The sequence below is a fragment of the Halichoerus grypus genome, chromosome 2 (genome assembly GCF_964656455.1).
Source record: "Halichoerus grypus chromosome 2, mHalGry1.hap1.1, whole genome shotgun sequence".
NCBI classification, from domain to species: domain Eukaryota; kingdom Metazoa; phylum Chordata; class Mammalia; order Carnivora; family Phocidae; genus Halichoerus; species Halichoerus grypus.
Window position 1 is genome coordinate 161,031,700 of NC_135713.1, and position 20,326 is coordinate 161,052,025.

The 20,326-nt window shown below is 50.3% G+C and overlaps 1 protein-coding gene across 5 annotated transcripts in view; it reads left to right on the forward strand.

Annotated features, from left to right (window-relative positions):
• The window catches only part of TOM1L2 (target of myb1 like 2 membrane trafficking protein), a 120,216-nt gene that overhangs the window by 49,730 nt on the left and 50,160 nt on the right, over nt 1-20,326 (forward strand). For all 5 annotated transcript variants that reach the window (XM_036113067.2, XM_036113068.2, XM_036113069.2 and 2 more), the window contains exons 2-3: nt 11,488-11,572; nt 18,888-18,966. In XM_036113067.2, the coding sequence (XP_035968960.1) occupies nt 11,488-11,572; nt 18,888-18,966 (164 nt within the window). The remainder of the gene's footprint in view (nt 1-11,487; nt 11,573-18,887; nt 18,967-20,326) is intronic.

Genomic DNA, 20,326 nt, shown 5'->3' on the forward strand with positions numbered 1-20,326 from the left:
GCCTCTCTGCTCGCAGAGTGGCACGTGAGCAAGGTGAACAGCCCCCTCCGAGGCACTCGGGGGAAGAACAGATCGGCAACGTATCCGCTCTGCTTTAAGGAAGCTCTGACCTGAGCACCAGTGTCCCGGGAATCTTTTATCTTCCCGGTGGACTGGCCCACCTGCCTGGCTGTCAGAGAGAGCAGCTGGTGGGGCTGGCCAGGCGAGGCTGGGCCCACCACCGCACACCCTCCTCCTGGCCTGGGCCTGGCTCCTGCAGAGACCTCTCCTCAGGCCCCGGTTGCCCAGTGCCATCCCAGCCCTAAATCCAAGTCTTCCTCCAGCTCCTCTCTCGCACACTCATTTACTCCACACGTAAAATATTCCAGTAAGTACAAAGAAGAGAATACATCAAACCAGTGGCTCTGCTTCTAGAGAACACACCCCAAATGCATTTTAAATCTGTGGATCCCTCTCAAGGGAATTCCAGTTTAAAAAGAACTTGGATCAGCAGCCCTGGGCCTGTGTGGCTAACAAGCTTCTATTTTCTCTGTTGTTTGGCTGGCCTGAAGGACTCCTTTGTTTGGGGAGTGGGAGGATGTGGTGTCCTAATTAGGCCAGGGTGTGGAATTGGGGCTCATACAGAGCTGCCCTTTGGAATTGAGCTCTCCAGACAGGAGAGTAAGTGCGTGATTTTGTGAGTTTGTCGGTCTTTCAAGAAAACAGAAGACTTAAAAGCGGGGAAACCAAAGGCAGTATGGTATTCTGGGTTGGATCAGGGACAAAAAGGGGCGTGAGTGGAGAAACCGGAGAAATCCGAGTCAAGGCTGGAGTTTAGTCCATAGTACTGTGCCAATGGTAATTTTTTAGTTTTGACAAATGACCAGTGGTTATGTAAGATGTGAACATTAGCAGAAACCAAGAGAAGGGCGTATGGGGACCCTTTGTACGATCTTTGCGACTTTTCAGTACGTCTACAATTATGCTGGTATTAAAAGTTTATTAATGAGAAAAGAAGAACAAGGGAGAAGGCCAATCCAGCAGCTATTTTGACCTGACCTTTCATCAGCACTGTTTTTTACACTTCTGCCTGCAGAGTCGGGCGGGGGTGGGGGGGGTCAGCATCCAAGAACTATGGACCCATCTGCTCTTGAGGCCAGGGTCCTCTTTGCCCTGCCATCCTCTGTTTGGGGATGGGTCCGAGTCCAAGGCTGGGTCTATCAAGAAGACGGGGGTCATGTGGTTTGTGCGCTCTGGGGCCACTCACCAAGCTGGCTTCATATTCCTCACCTATTAGAATAGAGGTAACCTGCCAAGAGGGGGAAGGAAGGGTTAAATAAGGTAATGTAAGTGAAGAACCTGGCCCAAACAGAAAGTTGTGCTTGGTAGACTTTGGTTTTCATTCTCCCTTCTGCTTCTCCATTTTTATTTTTTATTTTATTTTATTTTTTTAAAGATTTTATTTATTTACTTGACAGGAGAGAGACACAGCGAGAGAGGGAACACAAGCAGGGGGAGTGGGAGAGGGAGAAGCAGGCTCCCTGCTGAGCAGGGAGCCCGATGGGGCTCAATCCCAGGACCCTGGGATCATGACCTGAGCCGAAGGCAGATGCTTAACGACTGAGCCACCCAGGTGCCTCTGCTTCTCCATTTTTAAAAAAAATTATTTATTTATATATTTGTTTGTTTGTTTGTTTATTAATGAAAGAAAGGGACTTGAAGACTTGAGATCAGTCGTTCCATGGTAGCTTTGAGGGCAAGAAGCTGTCGGTGGGAAGCTAGCAGCAGCATGGTGCCCTCTCTCCCCTCCCCCCAGACCCCACTTCCAGAAGTGCAGGAAACGTGACATCTGTTTTGAGCAATTCATGGGGAATCTTCTTACTAGATGCGCTCTAACACCTCTTGGAGTTTTAACATTTGGACTCCTCAGGAAATTGTGCTGTGGCTCTTTCTTTACCTTGTAGTGGGGCCAGGGTGTTTGGGGGCTTCCTTCTGGAATGGGAGCCCCTTGCGGCTTCTGGGCATGGGGCTCTCCTGGCTCAGAAATACAGAAATCAGAAAGGCTCTAGATAGTCGCAGGATCCGAGGGCACTGGACCGGCCGGGCATGGCCTGTGGTAGCTACTTACCTGTAGGTGGCAGTGGTGATGCAGGAATGCTGAAGGAAGGGGCGCCAGGGGAGCATTGGCAGAATCTCTTTCATAGGAGCTGTAGTCATAATAAAAGTCACAGCGATTACCATGGCCTGTGGAGGAATGTAACTCTGTATTAGGGGCTCTGTCAAGTGCTTTGTTGTGTGGTGTTCAGTTTAGTCACAACAACTGTGTAAGAAAAGGGCTATTATTATCATCACATTTTACAGATGACAGAAAGGCTTGGACAGGTCAAATGACTGCCCTGGGGTCACACGGTAATTGGCAGAAGTAGGATTCACCAAAGTATGAGTTCAGACCCCCTGTTCATACTCTCCACTATGATGTCCTTTCCTCCTGCTTCTGAGTCCAAAGGGAGAACATGGGAACAGCTGGGAACCTAGTTCAACTCTTGCCAGAATGCCCAGTGCCTATCACCCAGGGACCTCCGTCATCATCTTACTTCTAAAACCCAGGGTTTACTGTCGTCATCTTACTTCTAAAAGACCCTCGTCAGCATAAGGTTGGACCCTCCTGAGGAACTGAAGATGTCCTGCCTTCGTGCAGCTTCAGATTTAGATATGGAGCCAAGAATATACTCATCGCTCATTAAGCCAGTAAGATTGGAAGAAACATTTTTTTTTAAAGTTTTATTTATTTAAGTCACCTTTACACCCAGCATGGGGCTCCAACTCATGACCCCAAGATCAAAAGTCACATGCTCCTCTGACTGAGCCAGCCAGGTGCCCCTGGAAGAGACTCTTAGAATAACATTAGAATGGTCTTGAAAGCTCAATCCTTGCATAGGTTATGCCTTCGAGTACTGGAAAGCTTATCACGGGGCATCAGTTGGAGATGGTATGGAAGGAGCCTCTGGAGAGGATATGGGATTGGAGCTAAGCATGGGCAAGTCGGCTGGTGTGAAGGCTTTCCAACCAGGGAAGTCTAACTTGTTTTCCTTGGGGCTGGAAACAGAGATACAAAGCCCCTTGGCTTGCAGAGTCCAATGGATCCTGATGTGCTTCCTGCTTTCACATGCCCCTCCCCCCAGCAGATAACCTACTTTCCATGCAGTGAGGACTCAGATGGGTCTTCTCTTCAGCTATGTTTGCTCTTAACGGTGTATGATCAGGTTTCGTAAACGTGTATGTTAGCCCAAGGATGCCCGCTTTTATCACTTCTCTTTCACACAGTACTGGAAGTTCTAGACAGAGCAATTAGGGAGGAAAAAGTAACAAAAGGCATCCAAATGGGATGCCTGGCTGGCTCAGTTGGTTAAGCATCTGACTCTTGATCTCAGCTCAGGTCTTGATCTCACAGTTGTGACTTCAAGCCCCTCACTAGGCTCCATGCTGGGTGTGGAAGCCTACTTAAACAAAAAAAAGCATCCAAATGGGAAAGGAAAAAAATAATATTATCTCTGTTTGCAGATGACATGACCTAGTGTGTAGAAAACCCTAAAGATTTCATGAAAAAAAAATATTAGAACTGATACAGATTCAGTAGTAGAAGGGTACAAAATCACTCATAAATCAGCTGTTTCTATATAATGAATCTGAAAAGGAAATTAAGAAAACAATTCAATTTATAATAGCATCAAAAAGAATAAAATCCTTAGGAATTATCAAAGAGGCAAAAGTCTTGTACACTGAAAACTATAAAACATTGCGGAGAGAAATTAAAGAAGACATAAATAAATGGAAAGACATCCCATATTCATGGATAGAAGACTTAATATTTTGAAGTTGACAATACTACCCAAAATGGTCTACAGATTCATTGCGGCCCCATTCAAAATCCACCAACATTTTTTTTTTTTTTATAGATTTTTTTTTTTTTTAATTTATTTATTCATGAGAGTCAGAGAGAGAGAGAGAGAGAGAGGCAGCGGCAGAGGGAGAAGCAGGCTCCCTGCTTAGCAGGGAGCCTGATGCGGGACTCGATCCCAGGACTCTGGGATCGTGACCTGAGCCGAAGGCAGACGCTTAACCATCTGAGCCACCCAGGTGTCCCAAAATCCACCAACATTTTTTGCAGAAATAGAAAAATCCATCCTAAAATTCTTCGAGAATCTCAAGGGACTCCAAATAGTTAAAAAAAACTTTGAAGAGGAAAGGCAGTTGGAGGACTCACACTTCCTGATTTCAAAACTCACTAATCAAAACAGTGAACAGTGTGGTACTGGCATAAGGACAGACATAGACCAATGGAACAGAATAGAAAGCCCAGAAATTAACCCTCTCACATATGGTCAATTGATTTTCAACAAGGGTGCCAAGACCTTTCAGTGGGGAAAGGACAGTCTTTTCAACAGATGGTGCTGGGAAAACTGGATATCCATGCACACAAGAATGAAATTGGACCTTTACCTTATTCCATAGGAAAAGTCAAATAGATCAAAGACTTAAACACAGGAGGGGTGCCTGGGTGGCTCAGTTGATTAAGCATCCGAGTCTTGGTGTCTGCTCAGGTCAAGATCTCCTGGATTGTGGGATTGAGCCCTGAGTCAGGCTCCGTGCTCAGTGGGGAGTCTGCTTGAAGATTCTCTCCCTCTACCCCTCCTTCCACTGGTGCCCCCTCCCTTTCTCTCCCTCAAATAAATAAATAAAATCTTTTTTTAAAAAAAAGGAAGAAAACACAGGGAAAAAGTGTCATGATATTGGATTTAGCAGTGATTTCTTGGCTATCACACCAAAAGCATAGGCAACAAAAGAAAAAAATAGGTAAATTGGACTTAATTAAAATTAGGAACTTTTATGCATCAAAGGACATTATCAAGAGAGTGAAAAGACAACCTATAGAATGGAAGAAGACATTTACAAAATACACATCTGATAAAGGATTAATATTCAGAATAATAAAGAACTTTTGCAATTAAATAACAAGATGACATGACCTTCTATGTGGAAAACCCTAAAGATTTCATGGAAAAAAAAAACAACAAACCTGTCAGAACCAATAAACAGATTCAGCAAGACTACCTCATTCAAAAATTGACTCAAATAAGCATTCATCCAAAGAAGATAAATAGAAGGCAAATAAACATGTAAAGAGATGCTCAACAGCACTAAGTCTTTAGGAAGTGCACATCAGAACCACAGTGAGATATAAAATAACAGGTGTTGGTGAGGACGTGGAGAAGTTGGAACCCTTGTCTGTTGCTGGTGGGAATGTAAGATGCTGCAGCCTCTGTGGAGCGCAGTTTGGTGGTTTTTAAAAAGTTAAACATGGTATTACCATAGGATCCAGTAATTCCACTTCTAGGTATATACCCAAAAGAACAGAAAGAAGGGACTTGGGGGCGCCTGGGTGGCTCAGTCTGTTAAGCATCTGCCTTCAGCTCGGGTCATTATCTCAGGGTCCTGGGAATCAAGCCCTGCATTGATCTACCTGCTCAGGCAGGAGTCTGCTTCTCCCTCTCCCTCTGCCCCTTTCCCCTGCTCTCTCTCTGTCTCTCAAACAAATAAATAAAAGCTTAAAAAAAAAAAAAAAAGAAAGGACTCAAACAGATATTTGTACACCCATGTTCCTAGCAGCATTCACAGGAGCCAAAAGGTGGGAACAAGCCATGTGTCCATCCATAGGTGAATAGATAAACAAAATGTGGTATATACATGCGGCAGAATATTATTCAGCCTTAAAAAGGAATGAAATTCTGACACCTGCTACAAGGCGGATGAGGCTTGAGGACATTATTATACTAAGTGGAAAAAGCTGGACACAAAAAAAGAAATACTGTACGTTTCCATTTATGTGAGGTTCCTAGAGTCGTCACATTCATGGAGACAGAAAGTACAATGGTTGTTGCCAGGAGCTGGGGGGAGGGGAATGGGCAGTTAGTGTTGAATGGGGACAGAGTTTCAGTTTGGGAAGATGAAAACTTCTGTGGATGGTTGGTGGGTTGCACAGCAACGGTGAAATGTATTTCACGTCACTGAGCTGTACACTTGAAAATGACTCAAATGGGGACGCCTGGGTGGCTCAGTCGGTTAAGCGTCTGCCTTTGGCTCAGGTCATGATCCCAGGGTCCTGGGATCGAGTCCTGCATCGAGTCCTGAGTCCAGCTCCTTGCTCAGCAGGGAGTCTGCTTCTCCCTCTGCCTGCCGCTCCCCCTGCTTGTGCACGCGCTCTCTCTCTCTTTCTCTCTTTCTGGCAAATAAATAGATAAAATTTTTTTTTTTTTAAATGGCTCAAATGGTAAATTTTATATTATGTACATCTTACCACAATGAAAAAAAATCACCATTGCCAAAAAAGAAAAAGTACACATAGGCCAACAAGCTGTCAGGGTGGCGTGGGGGATGAGGAGGGTGAGGATCAGAGATCATCTGGGCCCTGTTAGCTCATTTGTCAGGAAACCTAGCGCCCAGGGAAGAAATGGCCATAAGGAGTCCCAAGAACTCAGAAGCAACAGCGGCCGAGCCAGGACTAGAACCAGGGTCACTTGATTCCCTGTCCTGTGGGCCAGGAGCTTCATGAGGGCGGGGACTAGACTGTCTGGCCTTCCACTGTGTCCCCAGGGTCTGGCACTTCATAGCTCTGCGGTCCACTTGTGTCAGCTGGATGACCGTGTTGGCGCTCCTTCTCCCGTGTTCTCAGCCCTGGCTGCACGTGGAGGTACCCGGGGATCTGTTAGAGCATATTGGTACCTGGCTTTGTGCCCTAGAGGTTCTGATCAGAAGGTAGGGGGTGGGACCAAGGCAGGAATACTTTTTTTTTTTTAAGATTTTTTATTTATTTATTTGATAGAGAGAGACACAGCGAGAGAGGGAACACAAGCAGGTGGAGTGGGAGAGGGAGAAGCAGGCTTCCTGCCGAGCAGGGAGCCCGATGCGGGGCTTGATCCCAGGACTGTGGGATCATGACCTGAGCCGAACAAGACAGACGCTTAACGACTGAGCCACCCAGGCGCCCAAGGCAGGAATACTTTTAAAAAGCTTCCTGGTGAGGGGCTGCTGGGTTGGCGCAGTCGGTTAAGCATCCGATTCTAGGTTTCAGGTCAGGTGGTGGTCTCAGGGTCGTGAGATCGAGCCCCGATCAAGCTCTGCGCTCGGTGCGGAGTCCGTTTGGGTTTCTCTCTCCCGCTCCCTCTGCCCCCCCACCCCCACTGCCTCTCAAATAAATAAATCTTAAAAAAAAAAATCTTCCTGGTGATTCTAACCTGCAGCCAAGTTTGGGAAGCACTCTTCTACGTCATGCCTTCCCTTGGTGCTCTCTAGCTGGGGAGTGAGAGACAGAGGCTTAGTAGCTTCTTCTGGGACTTCACCCTGTCGCTGGCTGGTTCTCTCTGGCTTACCTTGTCAACCTTTGTGTTCTGCTTAAAGAAGCATGCTGTTGTCTGTCACAATGTGTGTGCGAGGGGCCATTAATTTCCTCCCCGCTCCTTGGCACCAGGGCACAGGTATCAAAGCCACCCAGAGTGCTGTGCTTGTCCTCTGTCACAGCTCAGCCTGGCCCGTACCTTAACTGACTGCCTATCTGCCTCTCCCATTAGACTGACCTCTTAAGGTAGGGTCTTAATCATCTCCCTCTCCATCCGCAAGGGCAGTGCATGGCCCATCCCAGGCTCTGCCAGTCTCGAGTAAAGGGCACGGGGACCGTGGGGCTCTACTGTGAGCTGCCTCACAGTAGTCTACAGGCTGGCCAGACATACTTTGTCTACCTGTTATCTTCCTTTGAGGAGGGGTGAAAGAGGAGCGGGGACAGCTGTCAGAGAAAAGGACATCCTATAAAATAGGGATGAGTATTTGGAATCCATTCTCTTGTCTCTCCAGTGGAAGGAGAGTAGCTGCAATTAACATTCACAAAGCATGTTAGGAATTTGAAGCAATAGACAATAATGGCTCTGTGTAGAATGTCAGGATTGATTTTTCTTTCCACCTGACTGGTATATGCCAACCTGCCTCACTAGCGTGTAGTAATCCAGAAGGCTCATCTCCTCTTATTGGTGCATATTATCACATGAGCTTCCTGCCCACCCAAACCCCCTTCTCTCCTTCCCCTACACCTGGCATGAAGCAACCCTGTGCTGTTCCTTTCTGCCACTGCCTCTGGGCGCCTACCCACACCCTTGATTGTTGGGGAGGGAGAGCATTTGGCTATTTTTTCTCCATTCTCTCCAAAAGGATGTTGCTGAATCCAAATTCTAAAGCCAGCCCTCTTCTACCTTCTGGTGCTGGCGGCTCTGAAGTCACTATATTTAACATCAAAGTGTAGACAGTAGCAAGCAAGAAACCATGCCCCTGGATTGTGAGGCTCCTCCCAGCAGGACTGCCTGGGATTTCAGGCTGTAGGGGTAGGGGTGGGGGCACCGAGAAATAAGCCTGAGAGAGCGCGCTTCTTGCTGGCAAGGTCCAGGCAGGCTTCAGGGCAACCCCAGCCTCCACCAGGCGGGAGGCAGCCTTTTCTGAATGGGGAAAATGCCATGGCAACAGCATTAAGCTAGCATACTGTCTTGTACGGAAGGTTTAATGGGAGCTGTGTCTGCCCTGCTGATCCTAGTCCAGCCCAGTCGAGCCCAGCCCTGCCCAGTCTTGCCCCCCTGCCCTGCTCAGCCCAGTTCAGCCCTGCCCTGCCCAGTCCAACCCAGCCCTGTCCAGTTCTGCCCTGCCCTGCCCAGTCCTGCCCTGCCCTGCCCAGCTCTGCTCTGCCCAGTCCTGCCCTGCTCAGCCCAGTCCAGCCCAGTCGAGCCCAGCCCTGTTCAGTCCTGCCCTGCCCTGCCCTGCCCTGCCCTGCCTTGCTCAGCCCAGTCCAGCCCAGCCCTGCCCAGTCCTTCTCTGCCCTGCTTAGCCCAGTCCTGCCCTGCCCAGCCCTGCCCTGCCCAACTCTGCCCTGCTCAGCCCAGTCCAGCCCAGCCCTGTCCAGTCCTGCCCTGCCCAGCCCTGCCCTGCTCATCCCAGTCCAGCTCTGTCCTGCCTTGCTCAGCCCTGCCCTGCCCAACCCTGTCCTGCTCAGCCCCTGGCCATTAGCATTTCACCAGAGAACTCCCGAAAGGTCAGCTTTTGCAGCCAGGGTCACTGGCGTTTTGATCTTTATCCGTCCCGAGGGCTGGCTGGTGGGAATGACTTGCCCCATTGCTCCCTGGAGCATTGTGTTTCTGCTGTTGCACCAGGATTTATCTTAGGTTTTGACGATTTACGTGACAAAAGAAATGAGATTGAATTTTGCTTCCTCTGGAGTGAGGGAGCCCGCATTGAGTGGCCACAGTTCCAGGGGCAATCAAATACAACTTTGTTCCCATTGCTGGGAATTCTTTTATGAGGAGAGAAAAATCAGAACTGATTTGAGCTCCTTTGTCAGCCTGACTTCCCTCATCTGTTTCAGCCGAGCCAAATACCCACTGTTGTATTTATGTGGCATTTCCAGCAAAATTAAAAGAAAGCAGCATTCTTTTTGGGTTGATTCTTTATAATCAAAATGAGTATATATCTTTTAGCTTGGAAACTCAGAATCCCAGTAATTGAATAGAATGCGCTACCCGGAGGATAAGTTATCATGCCTTTGAACTCCTTCCTGGTATTATTAGAGGAAGGGAGCGGGTGAATATAAGGTTAATGGATTCTGCTGCTAAACCGAACTTGGAAATGAGGTTTCATTGATTTAATATTTCCTCCATTAAGCCTCCCAAGACAGTGTCCCTATGGCCCTACCAAAGTGCAGTCACAGACCTTCTTCCTTGTGAGAGTCTGGGCCGCAGCAGGTGCTGTGACAGGGACAGATGACCAGCTCCGAAGGCCCTTGGGCCACTGACCTCTCCCCGGGCTGGAGAGTGGAGGGGTGGAAAGCCCGCCGCCCGCCGCCCGCAGGCCAAGTGGCTTTATCTTGAGGATGCACTCTGCGTTTGTGGCCACAGACACTCCCCTGCTGTGTGGGGCCTTTTGGGGAGTCACCTCTTCTGGGAGTGGACACCTTGAAGGGGAGACAGCTGAGTGTGTCAGGGAGCGTGGTGGGCTGGAGGCACGAGCCGTTTCACCCACACGCTTACCCTCTCCACACCCTGGCTGAAGCCCCATGCCAAGGGAGCACGCCGCTGGGCCCGTTCCAGAGGCTTCCTCCTGCCTGTCTCCTGAGCCTTCCTATGGCCTCTGCCCTTAGTCTTCTCTGGGAGAAGCTGACTGGTGCTTGGAGCCATCCATCCTGGGGGCCTACCCCCGCCCTTCCCACCATGGCTCTTGTCCCCACCCCCGAAGTGGCTCTCCTGACGTGGCCCGTCTGTTCCACACGCATGCCGTGCATGGGGCAGGGCACAGTCTCCGACATGGGTTCTCATCCCTGCCTCTCCCTCTCCGCACACACCTCCCTCTTCTTTACAAGGCACTCACCAAACACTACCTCTGTCCCTGCCAGCCTGGCACCCTCGTGGACTTTGGTGATGGGCTCCTCCAATCTCCCAGTGCCCTGCCCAGTCTGCTGCGTGCCTGGCATTCGCCTGACGCAGGTCCTCCTCATTTGTGGGGGGGTTTGCTTGTTCCAGTGGGTCTAGGGTCTTTGGGTGCTATGGTTGAGGAATAAAGAGGGCGGAAAAGTTGGGGATATGCCTTTTTTTGGCAAAAAGTAAAGCAACGAGGCTTTTAAATGCAGACCGAAGCTGTCGCACAAATGTTTTGAGCAACAGCTTTATTTTTGGAGTGTGTTGTCACTGCCTGTAAGTACAGGCTTTGTTTGGATGTGTGAGTTCTGGTATGTTATGTAAAGAACAAGGACACTTCCAGCATGTACGGAGGTCATCTGTTTTATTATTTGAGCACCAGTGCAAGTCTGGGTTGTATGAACAAAATGGTGGTGATGTTCTCCCTCTCATGGAGTACACAGTTGGGATGGGGCAGGGTTAGAATTGGTCTGAGCTACAACCTCAGATCCGAGGTCCAGCTTGGTTAGCAGGTGGGCCGGTGCCATGCAACTGTCTAGGCTTTAGAGACGGGCAGACCTGACATTGAGTGCATGTCAGCCCCAGTCCCGTGATGAGATCCTGGCCAAGTACCCAACCTTTTCGAGCCTGTTTCCTTCCTTCTAAATGCGGGAAGGAATAATACCTACCTTAAGGGGGCTGTGGGTTTTTTAAATTTAATTTTTGAACATTGTAATTGTGTTACAACACATATCACATAAAGATTGCCGTCTTAACCATGTTTTAAGTGTTAAGCACCTTCTCGCTGTCATGCAGCCAATCTCTAGAACTTTTCATCTTGCAAAACTCAGGCCCAGATCGCCCCCCTGCCCCGGATGTTCCCTGGTGAAACAGTACCCCTAGAACTGCTCTGTTGGCTCAGCCCATCTGCTTGGGAGGAGAACGTGGTGGTTCTGGGCCCTTCCTGTTTCCTGCCAGGGCCCCCTTATTCTGGGAGAAATGTAAATCTGTCTTCTCTCTGACTTTACAGAAAAGGCAACAGATGGCTCCCTTCAGAGCGAGGACTGGACGTTGAACATGGAGATCTGCGACATTATCAATGAGACAGAAGAAGGGTATGTGTGCTTCCCCCCCCCCCGCCCGCCATCTTCCATGAAGCTCGTCAGCTCCTGGGGGGTCACTCAGGGCCTGTCAGGGCTTAAGGGTGGGGTGTTTTACTTTGTGTTTTGTTTCCAGTCTGTTTGCTTTGGCATTTAATAAACAGATACACTGCATTATCTTTCCTCTTGCTGCCCGCCACCCCCCCCAGCCCCACCATCAGTGACGCCTTCTTTTAATGACCTGCTTTGAATCACCGTGACAATGAAGTCTCCTGGTTACTTGGTCCCCCATGGTCGTCACCTTCTCCTGCCCTCCTCCCTGGCTGTATTCTCCTTCACCAACATGAGGCTGTCTCTGTCCTGCTTTGCTGGACTGGAGCCGCAAGAGGGAGAGGGATCACAGTGTCCATAGAGGGAGAGGTCCGCATGAGGCACAGAGCAGCGGGTGTGTCTGGCAGGGTCTCCCCCCCCCCCGCCGTCCCTCCCCTGCCAGGTAGGTTCTTCTAGCTGTTCACTGTGTATCCTCTTCGGCATTCCAGCTACGTTCTGTTTACGCTTCTTCCAGATTGGTGTGTCTTCGGCCCTCTGTCCATACCACACAGAACGGTATTTACTGTAGCCACACCCTCTCCAGCCATCCCTGAGGGGGACAGACCCAGGGGGACAGGTCGGACTCTGGCAGCCCTGGGCTTGCAGCTTGGCGCTGCTCCTGTTCTCAGTGAACAGATATTTACTGAGTGGCTACCTCATGCTGGGCCCTAGTGTGAGTGCCCAGGGCATGGCAGGGAGCAGGACAGACGCCCTGGAAGCCATTACATGTTACGTTACATGGTCACATTACATGGTTAGCTGGTGACAAGTCTGGAGTGAAATGAAGTGAGGGATGGGCGCCTGGGTGGCTCAGTCATTAAGCATCTGCCTTCAGCTCAGGTCATGATCCCAGGGTCCTGGGATTGAGTCCTACATCGGGCTCCCTGCTCCGCGGGAAGCCTGCTTCTCCCTCTCCCACTCCCCCTGCTTGTGTTCCTGCTCTCGCTATCTCTCGCTCTGTCAAATAAATAAATAAAATCTTAAAAAAAAAGAAAAAGAAATGAAGTGAGGGAGGGTGAAGGCTGGGACTTAGCATTTTTTTTTAAGGTTTTATTTATTATTTATTTATTTATTTAAAGAGTGTGCACACTCGAGCATGGGTGGGGGCTGGGGCAGAGGGAGAGGGAGAAAGAATCCCAAGCATACCTTGCGCTGAGCAGAGGGAGAGGGAGAGAGAATCCCAAGCAGAACTTGTGCTGAGCGCAGAGCCTGACTCAGGACTTGTCCCATCTCACATCCTGAGATCATGACCTGAGCCGAAGTCAGGAGTCAGCCGCTTAACCGACTGAGTCACCCAGGCGCCGCTGGGAGTCAGCAATTTTAAGTGGAGGAATCAAGGAAAGCCTCACTTGAGAAGGTGACATTGAAGAGCGACTTGAAGGAGATGAGGGGGTGATGTGTGAGGATGACAGCAGGGAAGAACCTTCCAAGCAGAGGGAGCAGCAAGCACAGCAGTCCTGGGACAGAGGGCGCGATAGTATGTTTGAGGAATAGCAAGAGGCTCGTGGGGCTAGTGTGGAGAGAGCAAGGAGGGGTCAGACATGTGCCCATCCAAACAGTACAGGGATTTGAGCAGAGAGGGACCTGGTCTAACGCTCATTTTTATTTATTTATTTACTTATTTATTTATTTAAAGATTTTTTTAATTTATTTGACGGAGAGAGACACAGTGAGAGAGGGAACCACAAGCAAGGTGAGTGGGAGAGGGAGAAGCAGGCTTCCTGCTGAGCAGAGAGCCCGATGCGGGGCTCGATCCCAGGACCCTGGGTTCATGAACTGAGCTGAAGGCAGACGCTTAATGACTGAGCCACCCAGGCGCCCCTATTTATTTATTTATTTATTTGAGAGAGAGAGAGAGAGAGAGAGAGAGCACGAGCGGGGCTGGGGGGCAGCAAAGGGAGAGGGAGAAGCAGACTCCCTTCTGCGTGGGGAGCCTGATGCAGGGCTGGATCCCAGGACTCCGGAATCACGACCCGAGCCAGAGGCAGACACCCAACCGACTGAGCCACCCAGGTGCCCCAAGTCTAACGCTCATTTTAAAGAGATCACTCTGGCTAGCATGATCAGAATGGCCTGGTGGGGGTGGGAAGGGCAGAGGGCAGAAAGAGGGAAGCGAGTTAGGAGGTGTGGGTTGATGGCAGTTTTGACATGGATGATAGTAGAGGAGGAGGGAGAAATGCTCAGCTTCAGAATATATTTAGAAGGTGGAGCCAGTGGGGTGTGCAGAGGTGGATGTGGGCATGAGAGAGGAGAGAGGAAGACTCCAGTGGTTAGGGCTGAGCCACCACAGGGAGGGAGCAGGCTGAGGAGCAGAGATCAGAAGGTCAGCTAAAATCCTACCGCTCTGAGCTGCCCGCTAGGCCCCCAGGTGCGATGCTCCCCATCCTGGCGGGCATGGCTATGGAGCTGGGGGCAGGGGCCTGCGCTGGAGGTGTAAGTTTGGGCATCTTGGGTCAAAGATGGCATATTGCTGCCTCTAAATATAGGTGGTCAGCTTGGCGCCCAGCATACATCCGGGTCACAGAGTTGTTGGGGGCTGTGCATTTCTGACGCCAGAGTCATGGGCTCCCTTTCTCATGTCCCCCTCTCATGCCCTCCTTTCTCTGGTTGTCCAGCCACATTGGATCCCACAGATGGAGGTGCAACCGGTTCCAGGATGCCAAGGCTGGTGCTCCCCAGATACTCTTGAGGGGCTCACCTGGCGGGCCCTGGCGGGCTGTGGCCGAGGCGCGTGCATATTGCAGCAGACACAAGGTGCAGGGTTTGGGCTGGGCCTCAGTGGGGCAGGAAGAGAAGGAGGAGTATAGATAAGAGTATGAAAGGGCAGTGTGTTGGGGCCACAAACAGTCTGGGCGAGCAGGGAGAGTGGGGAGGTGTGAGAGCCGGGCTTCCTCCTTCCAGGGTCTAGGAGGTGGGTCACCTTCCTTTCCCAACACTCAGTTCGCCTTCCTCCTAAAGTGGCCCACTCTCAGTCCTGCAGTTCTGAGTGAGAGCACCTCAGGGACGTGCGGCGATTTTTTGTCTCAGCCTCCACAGTGAGGTGATTGTCAAATCTCTTCCTAAGCGGGAGAAAAGCTCGGAAGTTCAGCTAACGTTCGGGCGCCCGTTCAGCTCCTTCCTGCTTCAGGGCTTCGGTCCCCGTGTTCCTTCTGTTTCCGTCTCACTTCTCCCTTTCACCGATCAGTTCTGTCTTTTACTGGAGCTCAGTTTGAAGTGCATTTCCCTCTCTTCCTGATCTGGACAAGTCCCCCCGTACGTGATTTCACAGTACCCTATATGAAACCAGGCCCATCACAGTGTAAATGTCCATGTCTGCATGATGTTCGTTAGAGTGGCTGTCTCCCCTGCAGGCCCCCTTGACCATGCGCTCCATGAGGGCAGAATTCTGTTCCACGTGCTATTTTATGCCAACATCTAGCGCAGCATATGTATAATTGACTCTTGACAAGCATTTTGTAAATAAGAATAAATGGATGGAGACCTCACGGACTCTGTCTAATGGGGAATGCAGAACATAACCATAACACAGCGTGCCGATGTGCCTCTCACTGAGCGAGACCAGAGCAAAGGCTGCTTGGAGGAGGTGACCCCGAGTGGAGTCTTGCAGCATAGGAGGGCATCCGCCTGGTGAGGTGGGTAGATGGCAGGCGGGAAGGCGGACACGCAGGTTGGTGGGCAGGAGTGGGAAGGGGGGTGTCCTGGGATTAGGGGCGTGGAGCCTGGAGCCACCTGCCTGGGCTGGAATTCTAGGCCCTCCACTCCCTTGCCATGTGTCCCTATGTCTTGGTGTCCTCATTTACAAAGTGTGGGTACCAGTAGTGCCTATCACATAGGCTTGTTAGAAGGATCAAAGGAGTAAATATTACGAAGTGTCTGCCTATGTATGGATCCAGGTCCGTGCTCTGCATAGGGATGTGCTCTTTCTCCATTAAAGACCTACACGTTAAAGACTTAACACGGCATGGGACGTCCTCCACCACTTTCATCTGTAGTGTCATCTGGCCAGTCCTGGGTCGTGATCCCTGTGGGTTGACGGCCCTGCCCCTGTCTGCCGTGCTCTGAGCGCTTGCCGTCTGTATGCCAGGTCGCCACGCGAGCCCTGGATTGCACCAGCTCATGCGGCACCCCGAGACAACCCTGGAAGGTAGGGGCAGCCCGTGTTGAGGAAACTGAGGTCCAGAGTGGTTTGGTCACTTGCCAGAGGTCTTCACAGCATGCCTGAAAAGGGCAGAGGCAGGATGCAAGCCCACGCTGACCTGGCTCCAGCTGCCAAAACTCTGCCTACACTTACTTACTCAGAGCTTCACCTCTGGGAGGTTGTGGTCCTGGTGGGTGCAGATTGGGTGAACTGCCCCAGAGGCCCCTCCTTGGGCTTTCCCTAAAGTGTCCAAGGCTGAGGTGCCCTCCATCGTAGGGCTCATCCCCTGAATCATTGGTCATTAACCAGGAGTGCCTGGCTCAAGAACCTACCTGGGAATGTTTTAGGCCCTGTTTACCAGGCCTTGCCCAGGCCTACCTAATTCGGGCCCAGGTGTGTGGATTGGGTATGTGCTCCCCAGGTGACTCTGATGTGTCTCTCTGAGAAGGATCCGCTAACCTGGATCATTTTCATGACCATGTCTGGACCTTCCCTTGCTCAGGGAATCTTTGGGCCCCAGCCTCTTAAGCCCGAGTGAGCAGGGAGGAGTAAGCACGCAGCTGAGAAGGGGGGGAGGAGGGAGGGAGGCCGGGAGGGAGAGGAAGAGTCCGGAGCGGGGGTGGAGGGCAGCCGTGTCCTCCTGGGAGGGAATAGGGAGAAAGCGGCCCCAGAGCAGCATTTCTGGAGCCAAAGGACAAGATGATTTCAAGTATGACTAGAAAGAAGGGTTCTTATGAGCCTGGGGTGGAGGAGACCTTGGGGAGGCCGAAGATGGCCCAGAGGCCAGATCGTGAGGCCCTGGGTGCTGACCTTCCTGCTGCAAGCTGCCAGGGCGGCGGGGCATCTCACAGTGGTGGTGGGGGGCTCCCCTCCTGCTCCTCTCCCCTGCTCCATCTTGGCTCTTGACTCTTCCTTCTCTCCTTTTTCCCTGATTCCAGCTCCTTGCTGTCTAATCTGCAGCGGCTGCTTGAAACTTTGCAATTCCTCTGACATGACTTTGATCCTCCTTTCTGAAGCTTCTCCCCCGGGGAGAGAGATAAATACTTGCTTTTGTGCTCACCCAGTCACTCTGAGGCAGTACTTCCCGCCACCGATGAATTTCCATTTTAACTCCAACCCAGGAGCCTGCTGGCTCTCTGATTTTTCCACCACCACCATCACCCCCACACTGGGAGAACTCTGTGTGCGCTCTGCTCTGTGAGCTCTAAGTGATCGCGGCCCTTGGAGGCTGTTCTCATTTTTCTGCTCCGTGCAAGTTCAAGAGGAGAGGGGTGAAGCTGGCTTGAGGAGGATGGCAGCCGTGGGGCAGGGTTGACCGCGGCTTGGCAGAGCCTTGGAGAGAGAGGAAATCAATCCACGCTCCTGGCCAGCAGCCCCTGACCTTCACCAGCTCACGTCCACGAACAGTCCTCAAAGCCAGGAGCTTGTCGAGTCCCATATTTGCAGAAATCAGCATCCCTGTTTGGAAACTGCAGCCATGCTGCAAACACACTTGGCAGAGACCCATTCCCCAGAGAGCCTCGTCCCATCAGCCTTTGGGCTCAGGAGCCAAGAATTCCTGCAGGCAGCCACGTTTCAAGTTGGGAATGTGAAATAGGTGACTCAGGGCGTTTTCAAATCTCTTCTAGAAGCCTTGGCTGGTTCCTGTGTATTTCTGACTACATAGGGCTGATTAGCAGACCTTCTACCGTCCCTTCCCCCAGCTTCCTCACACATATTTGAAAGGGCTTTTTCCTTTGGTAAAGAGATCATAAATATTTCAGAGCTGTAGGAATAGGAGGTCCCTGACTTACAAACCTTCAACTTTCGAAAGACCCAGATATTCTGACACGTTGATCAGGGGAAGGCTGGAGCCCACTTGTGATAGCAAAAGGCCAGTCTGCAGGTGGACTGGGGACTCTCAGGAGTGCAGGTGATGGGGCGTCTGGGGGCGGGGCTTCATGCTAGAGGTAGCCATGAGTCCCGCAGCTTTGTTGGATCCTGGCTTAGAATAAACGAAATAACATGTTAGACCCAAGGGCTGCACCTTCTAGCTGCTTCTAGAGGGCTGGCTGGGGACCCTCACTCCCAGCTCTAACTGTGATTTAAGGAAGAACGTGTTCCAGGTTCCAAACAATCAGCTTATGAACATGCCTCTGGGAATCCACATCGGCTCCATTACCTAAAAACACACAATTCTTTGGGTTTTGAGGAGACTTAATTAAGTTTTCTTCCTTTCTTTCTTTCTTTCTTTGTTTCTTTCTTTCGACTTTATTTATTTGAGAGAGAGAGCATGAGCACGGGGAGAGGCAGAGGGAGAAGCAGACTCCCCGCTAAGCAGGAGCTGAACATCCAAGCCTCAACGGGGAGCTGGCCATTCTTTCTTCTGTGTCTCTGTCTGTTGTCCCTTCGGTGTACCCCCACACCGGTGGGTTAGTTATTGTTCCGAATAAAGAATATTTGCATGTGATGCAAAATGCAAAAGGACCGCAAAAAAGCCCAGTGAGAAACCTCTCGCTCCCTCCTCTCTGCCACCCAGTTCTCCTCCTAAGGGGCAGCCAGAGTTACCAGCTTCTTGGGGCTCCTTCCAGAGATTCTCTTCCCTCTGCTGGCTTGTGTACTATGTATGTGTGTATGTATGTTGTCCTTTTATAAGCCAAAGAGGAGCATACCTTATACACTGCTCTGCACACAACTCTATTCACATTTCTTTGAGTTGGCTCCATATTGGTGCATAAGGAGTGTCTTTATTTTTTCCCGCAGCTATATAGTGGGATAAACATGATTTAAATTAACTTGTTTCAGGGCGCCTGGCTGGCTCAGTCGGAAGAGCTATGGGACTCTTGATCTCGGGTCGTGAGTTCGAGCCCCACGTTGGGTGTAGAGATTACTGAAAGAATAAATAAATAAAACTTAAAAAAAAATTTTTTTTAAGTTAACCTGTTTCACAATGATGAAGACTTCATTTGTTTCTGATCTTTTATGTGTATAAACATTCCACCTAATACTTCGTGTGTAACAGACAACCTTGTATATATGCTGGTTCACACAAACAGGAGTGACTCTGTAGGGTAGTGGCCCCGAGTGGAACGTGCAAGGTTTTTAACATGTCCTTCTCTCTAGGCCAAAGGATGCCATTCGAGCCCTGAAGAAGCGACTCAACGGGAACCGGAACTACAGAGAGGTCATGCTGGCATTGACTGTGAGTGCTGCCCTCGTGGGGGTGGGAAAGCGTCTGGGGAAATCCACGTTCACAGCCCTGCCCCACCCCCAGGGCCTTTGCTCTCTCCACTCAGCACAGCCTCCGGCAGCCACGGCCTGTGGATGGCTTGGTGCGAGCACCACCAGAGTGTAGCAGAGCCTTCCCATAGTGCCCTTGGGTTTGCCTGCCTTCCCCCAAAGTGGTGGATGAGCTGCAAGCTGGTACATAGGAGCAGAGGATCAGACACGTGCAGCACTGACTAGTTCAGAAACCCAGAGCAGAGAAGCTGAAGGCCTGGCTGTGGATGCCCTTCCGGCCACCAGCCTGCTGTGACCCAGCCTCGCTAGTTGCCTTCCTAGGTGTCAAGTCCCTCCTTACAAACCTGCTGCCTTCTACCCAGAACCTGCCCGGGACTGTGCTGAGCTTTTCAGGTGTTAAAGCGATTGCTTACAGTAACCTTCCCAAACAGATGTCATCATCCCCTCAATCTAGAGAGAGGTCTGGGGGTTTGCCCAGACTTCGGGCTAGTGAGTGCCCAGCTATAGATTATGGGGGTAAAAACTGGTCTTTGGTGCAGAGATTCTGGAAAAAGTCAGCCTAGTGACTCCTTTCGGGAAGAAACAGACCAGATTTTTGCCCTTTCTTAAAATGTCACGAAACTCAAAGGGACAACTTCGGGTGTTATTTCTGTCTGGAAAGCTAACAGTTATTCAGATGTGGCCAAATCTGGGCCACAGTGAGTTCTTATAACGCAAGCTGTAACAGGTCAGCACGTGGGCCTCTCTGCAGGTTTGAAGAGTTTGTTGTTTATCCAAAACAGCTATAACATGTTTCCTTTTAAAGCAGAGAAACTGTTTGGATTTTTCACCCAAGTGAAAACCCAAGACTTATTAGGAGGATATTCTCTGCCAGGGAATTGGGGTATGAATAATAAAGATGAAAAAGACCAGCTGAGAAATAGTGACTTGAAAGCTGTTGGTTTTGTCTCAGAAATTGAGCCATGGCATTCACTAAACCCAGAGTGATGCCCAAAATGAATTGTTTGCAGTAACTAAAATCACCAGGGAATGAACTATAGGTGTTGGGCAGTTTCCTGGTATCTAAAACATATCCCTTTACATTCTCAGCTTCATGGTAATCGTGTTGGTTAGATGAAAATCTTTTTTTTAAGATTTTATTTATTTATTTTAGAGAGAGGGTGCACGAGAGTGGGGGGAGGGGGAGAGGGAAAGGCAGAGAATCTCAAGCAGATTCTGCACTGAGCATGGAGCCCAACTTTGGGGCTTGGTCTCATGACCCTGAGATCACAACCAGAGCCAAAACCGAAGAGTTGGACATTTAACCGACTGAGCCACCCAGG